The following is a 16407-nucleotide window of genomic DNA, read 5'->3' on the forward strand; positions in this document are numbered from 1 at the left end:
TCATATATGTGATTATGAATATTGATGCCTTGATTGTGTGTTGTATGAGAAATGCATGTTGTGATATATGCTTGATGAATGATTGAGGTTGAATTGATGGGTAGTACCATGTTAATGATGATGATGATGATGATTATGTATAATGATGGTTGATTGGAAATGGAATTATTGGAAATTGGGATGAGGAAGGATGTATGACATGATATTGTGTTTGTCCTTTAGCCATTTGATTGAGAAGTATTAAAATGGTTGGATGTGGTTTTGGAAATTTTGGTAAAATATCAATGTGTGAGTTGAGGATGGCTTGTTGTTGATTTTGGTACATTTTGAATGATTTCAAAGAAAAGGGTTGAAATTGGCATGTTTTGATTGATTTTGAAAAGAGTTGAAAGTGGCTTATTTTGAAAATGGCACTTTGTGGTTTTGAATGAAAATATGGTTTTTGGGCATACTTTGACGGGATATAACTTGGACTACAGATCTTTGATTTGCGCCAAATCTATTTAGAAATGAAATTGGATCCGGGATGTCCATGCCATTCGAAGAACGGGTGAAAAATGATTTAAAAAGAGAGAGTTATGACCGTCGGAAGATTGGGGGTTGAATCTGTGAATTCTGCAGCTTTTAACTTAGAAAATTTTTAGCAGAATGACCCCTCGCGCGTAGGCGCACTTGGCGCGTACGCGCCGTTCTTCGAGAAAGCAACATCCACGCGTGCGCGTTGTGTGCGCGGGCGCGTCGATGCGCTGCATCGAATGCCCATCCATTTTCCAGAGAGTTGTGCCAGTTTTGTGCCTGGGGCACAATGTATTCGCGCGTATGCGTGGCTGACGTGTGCGCGTCGTTTGGCTAATTTTCAACCCACGCGTTCGCGCGTATGACGCTTGCGCGTCGATGAGTTTTTAAGGCCATCCACGCGTGCGCGTGGAGTGCGCGTACGCGTGGCCCTGTTTTCATCCCAAAGTTGATTTTTGAGTTTTAAAAGCCAAATTTCATACTTCTAAGCCTCCGATCTCACCACTTATATCTTAAATCATTATGATATGCCTAGCATGAGGAAAAAGAGCTAGTGAATGTGGTAACTTGCGAGTGAAGCAAGGGGAAAATGAATGATCATTGAGGATCAAAGATGAAAATGTGCTTTGCTCGTTACGTTATCGATCGGAGTGTTGCGCGTTCGAGTTACGGTTTTTGTTTACCCCTTTTTCTACAAAGGCTCCTAGTTATAATCAATTATTCATACTACTATACGTACTAAATTTTTGTTTTAGAGGTCGTAATACCTTGCCATCTCTGAATTATGACTTAAGCATAAGTCTCTGTATGGTAGGGTGTTACAATAAGCATTCCAAAGATATACCAGTCATTTGCGATTCAGGTTGGGGGCTTTAACTTAGTATGATTTACTAAGCAAGAAATGCACAACGAGGTTCGAAGGCAACGTGCATTGCAGAACGGAGATGTAAACGCTGCACTGCGTTTTTTCGAACATGATGCCAGAAACGATGAGAAACTATTTTTGAGGTATGAGGTAGCAGCTGGTTCTCGTATGTGTGACATTATATGGAGTGATGGTCGAAGCCAGAAAGATTATAAGGCGTTCGATGACGTCCTCGTCTTTGATGCGACGTATGGGAGGAACAAGTATAACCTTCTTGTCATTTTTTTGTCCGGGGTTAATCACCATAGTCAGACATGCGTGCTTGCAGCAGCAATGGTTTCATGTGAGTCACAGGATTCGTACAAATGGGTGCTGAGACGGTTTATGGAATGCTTGCGGGGAAAGGCCCCGAAGGCAGTTATAACTGATGGGGATCCTTCTATGAGGCTAGCTATTATGCATGTTTTTCCAAATGCTCATCACAGACTTTGCGCGTGGCACCTACTATGGAATGCCACTACTCATGTCTCACAACCACGTTTCACCCAATTATTCAAACAGTACATGCTCGCTGACATAGAGGTTGGTGAATTTAAAATGCAATGGGAGGCGATGGTTGACGAGTGTGGTGTTCGAGAGGTTGAATGGGTGATGGACCTCTATAGAAAGTTGTCATGGGCCACCGCATACATACAGGACAGATTCTTTGCAGGTTTAAGGACAACCTCTCAGTGCGAGTCGTTGCATGCTAAGTTGGGTGGGTTTGTGGAGAGTAGATATGGGATATTGTACTTTGTTACAAATTTTCAAAGGTGTGTTAATTTCCTTAGAGACAAGGAGGAGGAGCTTGACTTTCGTTCCTTTTATGGTACCCCGGTGCTTCAAACACAGTTCCCAGAGATTGAGAGGTCAGCGGCAATCCTGTATACTCGTGAACTTTTTTATAGATTTCGAGAGTCCCTAAAGCGTGCCGTTAGATTTTACATTGTCAACCGCCAGGATTGTGAAAATGGATGTTGCTATGTAATACAGAAGTATCGCCGACCGGAGTCAACCTGGCAAGTCTTGCACTAGCCATACAATAGAACCTTTCAATGTAATTGCCGCAGGATAGAGTCATATGGGATCCCTTGTGTTCACATAATTGTAGTTCTGGTTGGTATTGATATCGGTTCTTTGCCAGAGACTCTGGTCCTCAAAAGGTGGTGCAAAAATGCCAAGAACAATGTGACTTCCGTTAGACATGTTACTGAAACGGGTGATGTTGTATCCCAGTACCGTAGCAGACTTGGTGCATTTGTAGGCCAATGTAAGCGTTTTGCCAAGTTCGCTTTTCTAAGGGACGAGGACTACAAGGTATTTAGTGAAAAATGGCACGAGATGCTATCATGTTGGAGGTCAAGAATGGGTTGCGTGTGACCCCAAATGTGAATCCACACCTTAACGGTGAGGGGGTGGTGGGATAAATGATCCGGTCCGTGTCTGAACAAAAGGCACTGGCAGAGAAAACGTTTCTCAGGTAACAAAGGGACCAAAGAAGAGAAAAGGCAGTGCCTGCAGGAAACTGGGTCATCGCCGAACTCGCTGCCCCAGTGTGCCTGCCCTGCGACAGGGATGTCGTGGATCGCTACCGGTTCCTGAGGGTTGCCAGGCTCAACTTCAGGTTAGAACCATATGTTGTGTGTCATTTATAATTCATGTGATTTTTAGGGTGGTCATGATATTTTTCAAACTTTGAATGATCAATGATAACCTAATTAAGACATGCCATATGTGAGTAGATCCCGAAACAAGTAGCTGATAAAATAAAGTTGAACTTGATAAAATTGTTGAATTTAGGTAGATCTTCACAATTGTTCATCAAACAAATAGCATCATTATTTCATGAGGATGTAACATGTCAAACAGGGTAGAAGCATCATCAAAGTATAAATAGTTACCGAGCTATTCACTAAGTAGGAGAAGCATAAATGTATGAATTTATGAATGTCAATATAGGCAATTCAAGCTCTTAGGGGTAGAGGCATATGTTTTCTGTGAAATCAATTAATCATATTGGGAGGATTCATTAATATTAGGAGCGGTTTCTTTTGTCAGATCTGGATCCACAAAGAATTCAAATCCATTAAGAATTCAAATCCATTAGAATTTAAGTTGGAAACATTTTATTTACAACCTGACTTGCCTCTTTTTACTTTGTGCAGGCGACACCGTCACAGACAACTCGACAAGAGCACTCGACTTTTTTTGCCTCTAAACTTGCTACAGGTTATGTAAGTGCCAATATTGTCCTGTAACTATTTATTGACTTATGCCACGCATTTTGTTTAGATTTCCATCAGTAGATTTGCTATTTGTGGGCAAGCACCATAATCTTTACAAACATAAATGTAAATTGTAGCAGGAATTGCAGATGGGCGCGGGCACGAGGAAGAGGAAACTGAGGGTTGAACTTCCAAACACATTCCTGCAATTCATGTCATAAGAGGATAGCATAGATAGATAGACTTGTAACGGCTTTAATTATTCCTCTAAGTGTAGTAGATTATTTTTAAAGTTTACCTAGTGAGTGGCCAGCCACCAACCATGTTGTGTAATTGAAACTAGCGCAAGAACACTTTGTTTGACTATGTTGGGTTGTTATGAAATATCCTCTTCTGGTAACAACTTCGTTTTGTTACATTGGCTTCTTAGCATCCTATAACATGTGGGCAAATTTATAGAATTTTTTTTAAAGCACCGTGTGTAATAATTAATATGTTGTCTTGTTAGCTGATGCATAGTTTACTCCTGTAGGGCAGCACGTAACCAAGAAAGAAACGATGGAGTAGTGGCAATATATCTTGACCAGTATATTGAGTATCAATATATCCTGGGCAGTGCACAATCTCTTTGGGACAAAACCTGATTAAAACACTCACCACACATGCAACTTTAAAAAAAAATCATTATGAGAAATGAAAAACTGATCATGCAAGCTGACTAATATAGATTCATACATAGGGAAACTATTTGCAACCGGACTTCCACCCGGATAATACAAGCTAAGTAGTTAGACATTAAAGTCTGGAATTAGCAATATATAACAACAACAACTAACTTCAAAATATATGGACCTTGTTAATGGTTCCCACTTACATTCTTCAACAAGTCATCATGCAAGTTAACTATAACAGGTGCATACATAGTTAGACCATTTGCAACCCAGGTGGGTGCATATCCAATGTCGACCACCGGGATAATACAAGTAGAGTAAAAATACTAAAGTCTGGAATTAGCAATATTTAATAGCAACAAGTAATTTCAAAATATTTGGGCCCTGTAAATGGTTCCCAATTTCATTCATATATAAGCATGTAAATAGAGTAGTAATTAGGGGAGGAACGGGAGACTACGCCACACTGTCTCCGCCTTGAGGTCCACAAGAGCCTTAAGCTCACTGTAGTCAGATGCGACAATCCTAATTGCTGTTTTCATCCTCAATGTGGCCTCATCACCCTGCGAAATATATATATATAGTTAAGTGGTAATATCACCAAGGCCAACTTAATTTCCATAAACCTATAACGATGACGGTGTTCTTACCAGGTTGCCTAGGATAGCTGGGGAGAATCGGCCATTGTGAGACATCCACCAGATGCACCATATTCCAGATTCATCTCTATCCAATGAAAATTGTCACAGCCATAAACGAGTGAGATAAAAGGCATACAGTCTGCCACAATATTTAAAATTATGTTTCCAACAGTTTGGTTTGTGGGGTGTGGTTTTGGATTGTATCAAGTATGAAAAAGTGTGTACAAACTAATTATGTGAGAGAAAAATTGCAGAGACATCATAGAATGACTTACGCGCCTAGCCTGCTAGGAATGCTCATGGGGTATTCCATGCGTCCCCAGGAGTTTGGATATGGCGAAACGTGTTTAAAGTTGGGCAGATTCGGCTCAAGTTTGAAAATGTTCCCGATGACAGCCATCTGCAATTCTTATCACCATGGAAAGCATATAAAATTCAGAAGAAAGAGTTGCACGATAATTAAATATACTGTGTACAAAATGCTATGTGGGTTATGTACTATAAGGCGCATGTTGCGCTCACGCCTGGGAACGGACTCCATGCTTATGCAAACATCAAGAGCATAAACAGAAGGTCTCTTCACATCCAACAATAGCATGTACCAAGTCTCAGGTGGCTCGCAAATGGGTACAAAGACATGTTCAAGCGAGCAGCAAAATACAACATCAGTTAAAATATATCCATATTGTGTGTGAATGCCGGATTTCTAACGAGTTAATGATAAACTTGGAGCAATTATGGAGAGACGATAACTTGAATATTTCTTACATGCTCAAGTTCTTGAGTTGGTGGCATCCAGCATCTCGCATAGCTCTCTATTACATGTTCCATCGGAGTTTGGAATAAGAGCTCGACGGCAAATGTTAACGGGAAGAACCAGCAATGGGGCACAGGGTTTGCCTTGGCCTGAAGCGAGGAAAGCATTGCAACAGTGTTGACGACCTACATATTTCAAGTGTCTTAGCTTTGAACTGTGAAGTTTTTCACTCAAATACTGTTGTTATTTAGGGGAGAGTATTAAGTCAAGTTCAAAAGGTATTACATCAAAGTGGGGCATGCATTCGAGCCTAAGGGATAAGAACTTTCCGCGAGGCAGGGTTAGCTCGTAATGCTTAAATAAGTTCTCTGTTTCCCTGGAAGGACAACAAACATGAACATGGATTTTGTTTGAATCCTGGAGATATATGATCAAACCTGAAACAACTGTTGAGTGTGTTCTAGTTTTGTAGATTGTAATCTCATTTCTTCATTTTTGGAAAATATATACGTCCCAAGGCGGCACTCATCCCTAGTCAGTCTCATATCGGCAGTGGGCCTGAACCACATGGCAAAATTTTGCGTTGGAAACATTTGAAGTGATTAGCATTGAAACTACACAGTGTATCTGCATAATAAAGAGTTTGAACCCAACAGTGAAATGCAATCATCCACAGGGTTAAGCACAGGGGTAATGTTACGTGACTTGCCTTAGGGATGTGGTAAACCGGGTTTTCCATGTTCGGCGCCGGAATGCATCCCCAACCCCCCCTTCCAGCATGCCAAAACAGAGGTTGTCTCTGCGGCACCGTGTTGGATTGGGTCTTGGGAGGAGAGCCCATGGATGCATTGTCAAGGACGGTTGCAGCCACCTCCGCGCTCGACAACCGCGGCATCTTCGAACGCCTCGGACCTAGCTCGGAAGAGGCATAGAGATCACAGAGCCGAGTTGTACTCTCGAAATCCCCTCCAACCTTTGTTCTCTGAAAAAAAAAAAACAAGATAAGCTAGTGTTCTGTTAGCAACCAGCGCCGAATAGGAAAAATTTTTCATTCGATTATGTACATTCAAGGCATCATTGACGGGTGAACACCAACTCGAGAGGTTCCGATTGGAAAGGCTTCCTGGGTTGGGGTATTGCAAGGGGGCTGATTTAGGCCAAATAACATTTGGCCCACGGTACCAAAAAAAAATCATGGTTCACACAAATTAATAAAAAATTGTGTTTTTTGCATTCGACTATTTACTAAAGGCCTATCAGATACTTATCACTCTTATTTGTGTTTGTAAGCGTGTTTTTAAATTCACATGTCATCAGCATCTATTTTTTTCGAGACATGGTATCAACATTTAATAGTTATTAGCAGACTACGAAAAAATAAATAATAAATAGTAATGGTAAATATTTTCTAACATAAGAAAATAATGATAATCTCATAACACCGTTAATAATAATTATTTTGTCTAATTAAAGATTAACACTAAGTGGATATTGATTCATAATTATATATATATAAATAATTGTCTTACTCATGAGATTTAACTAATTAAGTTTCGAACGTTCTACCAATGTGATTTATTTTATGGTAATTTACGTCTATTTGTTTTTTTGGGTTATAATTTATGTATATGTATATATACAAACAATAAAATCGGCCATAGTTTTATCTTTCCCAAAGAAAAGCCCAGATATATTTAGAGGCATCACATTAAAAATATAGTACATGGGTATTTCCCAAGTGGGCCAACGCACCTCTAGCCCAAGGGTTTTGATTTAATCAGAGCCATCAAGTAGGGGTGTTTGGTTTGCGATTTGGTTCAATTTTTTGGTAAAAAGTCATCCGATCCAATGTTATCTTAATTATGCGGTTCGGTTTGGTTCCGTTTTTCATTAAAACCATCCGAACCAGACCAAACTAATTAATATGGTTTGGTTTGATTCGGTTTTTTCGGTTTTTCAATTAATTTCAGAAAAAAAGAGTCTAAAAATTGCATGAACAGTTAGAGTCATGACTCTGTACACTTCCGTTCAACACATTCCTAATTTCATGTATTGAATGGAATTGGAATTCTGTACACAATGAACATAGTAACACATAAAAATATAATATTTCTGAATGTAGCACTTATGATTTATGAGTAGTTACTATTCATATATATCATAGTCTTCCAAGTTGCAGTGTTTTCCATCATCTAAGTTATAAGAGCAAAATACATTTTAGGAGGAAAAATACATTCAACAAATATATTCAACAAATCCATTCAATAAATATATTCAATAATCAATAAGCCAATAACTATTTCACAGTCATAGCATTGCAGATTAAATAATAATCAAATATATTGAACAATAATCAAATAAAATAGATTAAACAGAAGCACAACAAATTAAAATTATTAACAATTTTGTAGCAAAAATGGCAGGAACAGATGGAACAATAATCAACCTGAACTGAATCAAGAGGAATCAAGAAATACAACCAAACTAATTCCAAAAATTCTGCAAAAATGGTGCACCAATTCCAAACTGAATCAAGAAATAGAACTATACAAAATCAGTAATACAACCAAATTAATTCCAAAAATTTTCATTTTGTGCACCAATTCCACAGATTCTTCCTCTTTCACCTTTTCCTTTCCTGCATTAACATTGAATAAACAAAAAGTTCTGAATCAACCCTAAACCAGAATTACCTTAAATCAAACAGAACAAAAGGTTCAGAATTAAGAAACAAAATCAGAATCAACAACTCAACCATAGAATCAAGAAAAAGCCTTGTTCATTATAAATTAGAATCAATTAGAAGATTAAACTAGAACAAAAAAAAATCAACCTGAGACTTAAGCTCTATTACAGAGGACAACGGAGGTACAGGATGGTGAGACGGCGGCAGCGATGAACAAAAAACCAGAAATGGAAGGACAACACTACTTCAATGACGGAGAAGAAGAGACTGGACAGACAACACGGCTTCAACGATGAACGAGAGACGGGCGACGAACGGTGGGGGCTTCAGCTGCGTCTGGTGCGTGCTGTTGCGGTTTGTCGAGGACGACGACGTTTGCTGGTTCGTGGAGGAGATGACTGCTAGAGACATGGTGGGTGGAGCCGTCGAGGATGAGGGAGAGGGAGAGAAAAGGGCCGCGCTGCAGTGATGGTGTTGTTCGGCGGCGTGGATGGTGGAGATGAAAGAGGAGGTTCGGTGCTGAGATTCAACGCTAGATAGGCTCAGAGAGGGCTTGAGGGAGTTAGGGTTCCTGGTAGGGGTGGCTGCGGCTAGTTTAGGGGAATTGTGAAGGGAGGCTGCTTTTATATTAGGGTTTTTTTATAAAACTGATTCAGTTCAGTTTGGTTAGGATTTTCTCTATCAAAATCGAAAACCGAACTGAATCGCAAAAACTGCAAAAATTCAAATTTTTCGGTTTATTTGGTTTTTGGTTTGTTCGGTTATCGATTTTTTTGGTTCGGTTGATCAGTTTTGTTCGAATTGGATCAGTTTTGAACACCCCTACCATCAAGGGAATGGTCATCAAAATTAGGCCAAGTCAAAATTCAAATCATGGACATAAAAGGAAAAAGGGTGTGGGGATATATGTTACACTGCGGACTATTAAATTAGAAAGGGGCCTTGCTTTGATAAACAATGGGTTTGCCTTCCATCTTTTAAATCACTAAAGTCCCATAATACCAACTGCACTTTGAAAAAATTCATAAAAAATTTCAAGTTGATGTGTGCGTTGGGTTTTTTTTTGTTTGCCTTCTTTTGGGTAGTCAAGCATGTGCGGCGGTTACAATGGGGTAACTTGCCTTTAAAGGATTTTTCATTGGATTTGAGGTTTACACCCCCGGGGCACAATAGAATCGTAGTACTCATGGGCGCAGGTTTGATACGTCACCACACAAAGCTGCGTATACCAGGGCAGGGGATCATGTTTCAATTGCCGATGAGCTTGTTATCCGTGATCAACTCTATAATCTCAAAATTTTCTTATCTAGGAATAGAGATAAATATATTTATGCTTAGAAAAACATTATTCGAAAAGTTCACCTGTACAGTAGCATTGCATGGTGTTAGTGGATCATCCTTGGACTCGTTCCACATTTTCGGACCCCACGCGACCAGTAAAGGCTTGTTGGTGCTTCGGTCGGGATTAGTGTTGCACTGGTGGAGATAATGGGTGTTGAAGAAAGATGGTCAAGTAGCACGAGGTCATCCTCTGAACCTGAAGAATCCGGGACAACAACGTCCAAGCTCAAGTTTGTGATGGGGTCACCCAAGATTCCCTTACCTTTTTGTGAACTGGTTAGCTGATGGGTGAACATCTGACCAGGTGCTCCAATGTTGCTATTGTTCAAAACAACCACATCAGCGGTGGCAACACATCCAGGAGTGTTTGGCGGCTGTGCTATTTTCTTGTCTGTGGCTTCATCCTGGACTTGAACCTTAGGAGTAAGTATCATCTGAAACGTCTCCTCCTTCTTACATAAAGTGGGTAGCATCATCTTGATATACACAATGAGAGCCTCCGTTTGGGTGGCCCGAACATCAAGCATTGCAACCGACTGCTCGATGGCCATCAAACGTGCTTTAATGCTCTGAAAGGGTAACAGCTCAAAAGTTCATGCCTTCATTTTATTAATTTAGATCAAAATAAAATCGTTTCTTTTCGGGCAACAAAGGTTTCAGATCAACAACGAAAGGGTAACAGCTCAAAAGTTCATGCCTTCATTTTATTAATTTAGATCAAAATAAAATCATTTCTTTTCGGGCAACAAAGGTTTCGGATCAAAAACCGACCTCGATCAGAGCTTGTGGGGGGGGAGGACTTATACGCAGAAGGCGGAATGAACTCTTCAACTAGAATGCCAGACTGCGACGCCACATTAAGGAGGGGCTACAAAAACAAAGGCCACGCATGAGCACTGGTTTTGATTGCTTAGGGTCACAAAGCTGTTGGCAGTGATAGAGATAGTTCAAAATACAAACTTACCACGTCCATGGTTAGGTCAAGATTCAAGGCGTTCGTGTCATAGTCATCATTTTTCCAATTGGCTTCGTCCATGTTGCGAGGAGGTTGAAGCCTGAATCCATACATATGCAACGATCAATTCCATCACCCAATTAGGGAAGTAATTTAAAAATATGAAACTCGCATCGGCGGATGTTCCCACCAACCTTTTTTTTTAGGCAAGGTTATCAATGTCACAGAGGTTACTTACTATGATGTTAGGCAGGGCTGCTCCGGATCATTCCCGACGGAGTCCGACGCTTCCATTTGTGTTGCTGGACGTTCTACTACAAAGGAGGATGTGCAATAGAAATAGAAAGATATTTGGAAGGGAAGCCTTTTCGGCAGAATAGGGATCCTTTTTTCACTTAATTTCATTGCTTTTAGAGACATAAGGCCAATCTGATGTGACCGATACTTTGGGTAATCATGATGATTTGCTGCTTTGGTAATCCACTGCAGGAGCATTAAATGCTTTCGGCTCAATGTGCCAAGGGTTTGAAACTAAATTTTGACAATGTTTGAGCAGATCCTTGCATTGCCAAACTATATACCAAACATCTTTATGGCATGCCTCTTTATAGACCCTAATGGCCATGAAACACCATTAGATCATGTACGTTAAGAGTAAGCATTTTACCATGGATAACAAGAAATAGTGGCAACAATAGCAAGAAGAAATATTTTAGATTAGATAATAACAAAAAAATTTTGTTTCAAGTTATCTTAGATAATATCATAAAAATTTTGTCTCATGTTATCTGCAGTACTAATGTGAGCACTATTTTCGGCCTACAAATAGATGAATACATAACTAACTTTAAACATATATAGACTCCAAATAAATTAGTGCAAAACTTTTGTGGCTTAGTAAGCTAGGGGGTCATCTAAAGTGAGAGTGTCTACATAGGGTCATCTAAATTGAGTGTCTACAGTTGATCATTATTGAAGGCTCAAAATTTTTTTACATTTATAGCTTTACTTTGACAAAATTTACTAATCGAGCTCTTCCTTAGCATATTCAAATAGACTTCTTTGGACGACTATGTACGATTCATCATACTTATACAGTTCTTTTATATTCACGGAACATAAACTTTAAATTCTGTCTTTAAACACTTCCAACAAGTAATGAAAATAATCTGTGATATGTTTTAAATATAATGTTAAATTTAGTTTTTAATTTATATATATGGTTTTTTCTAGCATAAGAATAAAATTTTTAAATTTTACCAAAAGAATTTTTTGTAAGAATAAATAATTTGGATGAGTTAAATTTAAAAACTTTAAAATCACATTTTTACAGAGAAATTTTTTTTAAAAATAATTAAATTTTTTAAATAAACCAGTTGAATACTGTACTGTTAATATATTTTGTATTTAATTTGGCCCCTCTCTAATAAAAATTTTTGATCCGCCACAGGCTCAATAGCAGTTATCTTTACTTACTTAACAAATAGAATTTCTACTGACAATTTTTTTAAGCATAATAGGTCAATAACAATCACCTCTATTAATTTTAAAAATAGAAAATTCAGAACTCTGTTACGCTACAGAATAATAATAATAAAAATAATCATCTACATAAAAATTAGAATAGCCATCCGTATACCTACTAACATTACCATCTTAAATTGACCATTAAAATAGAAGAACGAAAAAAAGAATAAACAGAAGAAATAAATACTGTGGTGAAAGATAGTTGTGCATACTAGCCATGACGAAAGCGGCATTGTTGTGATGCATGGTGCTCAAATCATCGAAGAAGTTAACCATGCTTGGATCCGAAGAAGAAGAAGAGAATGGTGGTTTTCGTTGGTGAGAAGATGTTTGAAAGAATGGGAGAAAGCAAAGCCAATTCAGATGCGAGGCACGAAAATAGCGGCAACAACGTAAGGCTGAGCATCAAAGGTCGAGGCGCATCAGACTGACCGGCAAAAGGGATGACGAGGGAGGTTCATTTCGTAGTGCTTGAACAGCACCTCGGTTGCGCTATGAGACACAGCGGTGTACAGAGGAGTCTGGTCAATAACTGGGTTGTGACAGTTAGCATGCCATAACACATGAAACCAACTAAGAGACTTGGTAAATCTCTTTATCTCAGCTCGTCGTTATTCCCGAAAATATACGTTGCTAAGCGACATTCATCCATTCATAGGCCCATGTCAACTGTTGGCCTGAACCACATGTTGTATTGCTGGAAGAAAAAATTAGGTTATCCGGTTAGTTTGTCGAAGACATGAAGTTTGTATTGAAACTGAAACGAGAAGGATAACAACTTGCCTGTGGTATGCAGTACACTGCTGACTCCTGGGTCGCCACAGGGACACGTCCCCGACCACCCCAAGGTGATCTTCGGATGAACGGATGCCTAAATTTAGGAGTCTTGTAGTGCCCCAATAGTACGTCCAGTGTTGGAGGTGGCGACGAAGTTATCCCAGCAATTTCGATCCCAGCAAACCTTGGAATCTGAGGAGATCATGAAGAGGGTGGAGTTGGGGTGTACGGATCATACATGGGGGTCGTCGAATCAGGTAAGCTTCCCCGAACTCGTAACTGCAGAAGCAAAGGAAATATGCTCATACTGTGATTTTCAAAAAGTGATGACAAGCCAACGATAACTGAAAAAATATTACGACATAATCACAATGCTTTTTTCATCGTAATTTATAACTAAAAAATCACCACTTATCAACAACAAAATATAAAAAACAGCATAGGTATGAGCAGGTTTATAGTGTCTTGGATCTTAAGCATACTTGAGAGTATCAGGGTATTTATCTAGGGTTGGAGTAGTTCTACTATTGATGATAAATAACCGCCAATTTATCTAGGGTTGTGGAGATTTCTCTTCCAGAAGTGAGAAGAGACATTAGGGGTTATTTATAACCATAGGTGTTTAAATTGGACCGAACTGAATGATTCAACCAAAAAATCGATGAATCGGACCCACTAGCAGTCCGGTCCGATAGTTGATTCGTACAAAGAAACGAACCAAAACGAACCAAAACGAACCAGTTAAACACAATGTGAACCAATAAAAACCGATTAAACTCGTTAGGCATCGGTTCAACCGAACCGGTTCCAATCTAAAATTTCCAAAAATTGCATGGCCTGGTTCAAACTACTGTATTGAAGAAAATGAGAGTCCTTCCATGCTATATCAACGCTAAAAAAATAACTAGAATTTATTTATTTAATATTTAATAATTATTAAACATAATTTTATTTATTAAAATTAATTAACAAAACCTAAATAAATTAAATGTGGATTCTTCTAAGCTAATAGTTTTCTGGGTACACTATATTTACAAAATTTCTGAAAACCCAAAAATCCTAAGGGTCATTACCAACATATGGAAACATAATTTTCACATGAGTCCTTCATGCCTCTTCGTATGCATCACATGGAGCAAATTTCTATCAAACCCACTCCAACCTACTATTGCAGCGCATTAAATGCTACGATTTGCCCCTTCAAGAGGGGCTTGGTGAATGTCATTCCTTCACCTGTTCACCAAATGGAGTGAGACAATGGCATGATGAGGTTTTACTTTGGGAAATACCAACTGTCAAGACTTCATCATTGCCACTGTCACGGGATGCATTCAGCTGACAGGTTAGGCTATGATACGACATGATGCTGGTCCTAATCATCCAGGTGCATTAATTACACATATTCTACCACTCAACCTACAAACCATCCTCTTTAAGCATCATTCTTGGGCGAACTTGAACAAACACTTCAGTTCCATACTAAATTAATTGTGTTTTTTATTCTTTTAACGCATTTGTCAAAAACGTCCTGATTCTACTTTTTCCAAACAATTTTACTCATCATTCAACTAACCTTTTTTAAAACCTAAAAAATAACTTTAAATTAAATAAAATCTAAATTCACTCAACTCTAGAATCTTCCTGTGAAAGTCTCTTCACATCATGGCCTGAGCCTCAATAAACCTATCTGTCAGAACCATCTTCACATCTCTCACATACTCACCCGAACAACAACAAACCACTCCATGCCCTTGTTGATTTAGACCAATCCCCTCCTAAACAACATCAGAACAACCAACTTGCTTGGGACCTGGAACGTAAAATACCTTGCCGAATCGCCAACAACGATGGAGGCCGAATTGAGGAAATTCACCTACTTCGTCATCATCAAAGGAAGGAACACGGGACTCTTCACTTCCTTCGACGTGGCCAGTGCTCAGGTCGTCGACAATCCAAACGCCGAATACCAGGCCTTCAACTGCCAGGCCCTAGCCTTTGGTTCCTACACAGCGCGATTAAAGGCAATCGAGAAAGAGAATGAGGCGCTTGATGAGATGACGCAACTAATGGGCCAACCGGATGACTCGCCACGAAAATGCCCTCCGACCGTCGTCACCGAAAACGGCCGTCGGGCCCCTCTTTGTCGGTGTAGGTCTTTCTTCACCTCAATACATACCACAGTCTGCTAAATTTACACCATTTTCCAAGACATGCCTAAAGCCTAAATTTTCAACTTTCACATAGGGATTAACTGCATCCCACCTAGCGAGGTTGCCTCCGGTGCCTATGCCGTCAACCTCAGCATGGAAGAATTGCTTCAGAAGGTTTCCTACGGCGCCTCCTTGCCACCACCTTCCTACTTCCGTACTGAGTTGGGTGTCCGTGACACGGGAGTCATGTATGCTTTCTCGGTCATTCTCCCTGGGAACCCGTTGGGAGCCGGGGTCCACGCCAAGGGAAGGTACAACCCTCTCGAGACGGATGCTAAGGAAGATGCTGCTTACAACATGCTTCAAAAGGTCCTCCACACCACAGATCAAGAAATACAGGACTTCAACTACTTGAAAGCAAAGATGCTAGAGAGGGCCAACAATGCACTTTCTGAAGAGGTTCAACGCCTCGAGGAGAAGTGTCGTCTCCACGGCTACGACAGCAGTCTGGACAATGTATCGCCATAGTACTCTTCCCACCCTTTATCCAATTCAGCTGCATTCCACAGATCAATCGTCACATCATTAGGAGGGCTTTTAATTAGTAACGTTACCGGAAATATATTTCTATACTGCATGATGATGTCGCTAATTGTTATGTTAAGCTTCTATGATCAATCCAACTTGTGTAATCCACTTTACTATGAATGAATTCTATTATGATCCAAACACTAATTTGCTCAACACTTAAAATCAAGTTATAAAAATTTCACCCCACATGATACACCGATAACGACCCACACCAAATTTCATGTCTCAATACGCCACACAACCACAAACTTTTATTTACAATTCCAACTTTTAACACCTTCTATTTTCGGCTATCACCTGTAATTTCGACCACTAAATCTCATGTTATCTTTTACTATAATTTTACAACTATTTTTATTATAAAATTGGCATAACTCCAAACCACGAATAAAAAACTGAGGTAAAAAATTAACACAATAACGTTTATTCATTTATTTAAAAAATATCACTTTACATTTTCTCAAATTACCTTAAAGTTCAATTAACAACGAAAAAGTCACAACAGGAATTCAAAAGGAACCAATTTGTATCAAACTTTTTCTTTTTTTCGAAACAATTACTATAAAAGACTATTAACAAGATTTAATTATTAAAAAGGATGTTTAATACTAAAATTATTAACAAGTAAATGTTTTTTTAGTATTTATAATATTTAAGAAAAAAATC

At 39.1% G+C, this 16407-nt stretch overlaps 2 protein-coding genes and 1 long non-coding RNA gene across 4 annotated transcripts; 1 reads left to right on the forward strand and 2 right to left on the reverse strand.

Moving 5' to 3' along the window:
* On the forward strand, window positions 1418–4289 carry LOC107626816 (protein FAR1-RELATED SEQUENCE 5-like). Its single transcript, XM_016329712.1, has 5 exons — window positions 1418–2439; window positions 2491–2737; window positions 2901–3044; window positions 3586–3674; window positions 4178–4289. Exons 1-5 carry the CDS (start codon window positions 1418–1420, stop codon window positions 4287–4289), a joined length of 1614 nt encoding a protein of 537 aa, XP_016185198.1.
* On the reverse strand, window positions 4431–6340 carry LOC107624883. Of its 2 annotated transcripts, XM_021115412.1 has the most exons (6): window positions 6152–6340; window positions 6000–6090; window positions 5726–5899; window positions 5233–5357; window positions 4967–5042; window positions 4431–4879 (listed from the first exon to the last, which is right to left on the reverse strand). In XM_021115412.1, exons 2-6 carry the CDS (start codon window positions 6012–6014, stop codon window positions 4754–4756), a joined length of 516 nt encoding a protein of 171 aa, XP_020971071.1. In that variant the 5' UTR covers window positions 6015–6090; window positions 6152–6340; the 3' UTR covers window positions 4431–4753. The 2 variants fall into 2 exon arrangements, with proteins under 2 accessions (XP_020971071.1, XP_020971070.1); XM_021115411.1 differs by having other exon boundaries at window positions 6000–6340.
* On the reverse strand, window positions 8057–9019 carry LOC107628173. Its single transcript, XR_001617625.2, has 2 exons — window positions 8548–9019; window positions 8057–8352 (listed from the first exon to the last, which is right to left on the reverse strand). It is a non-coding gene; the product is annotated as an uncharacterized LOC107628173 (long non-coding RNA).

The sequence above is a fragment of the Arachis ipaensis genome, chromosome B02, assembly GCF_000816755.2.
Source record: "Arachis ipaensis cultivar K30076 chromosome B02, Araip1.1, whole genome shotgun sequence".
In the NCBI taxonomy this organism is placed as follows: Eukaryota; Viridiplantae; Streptophyta; class Magnoliopsida; order Fabales; family Fabaceae; genus Arachis; species Arachis ipaensis.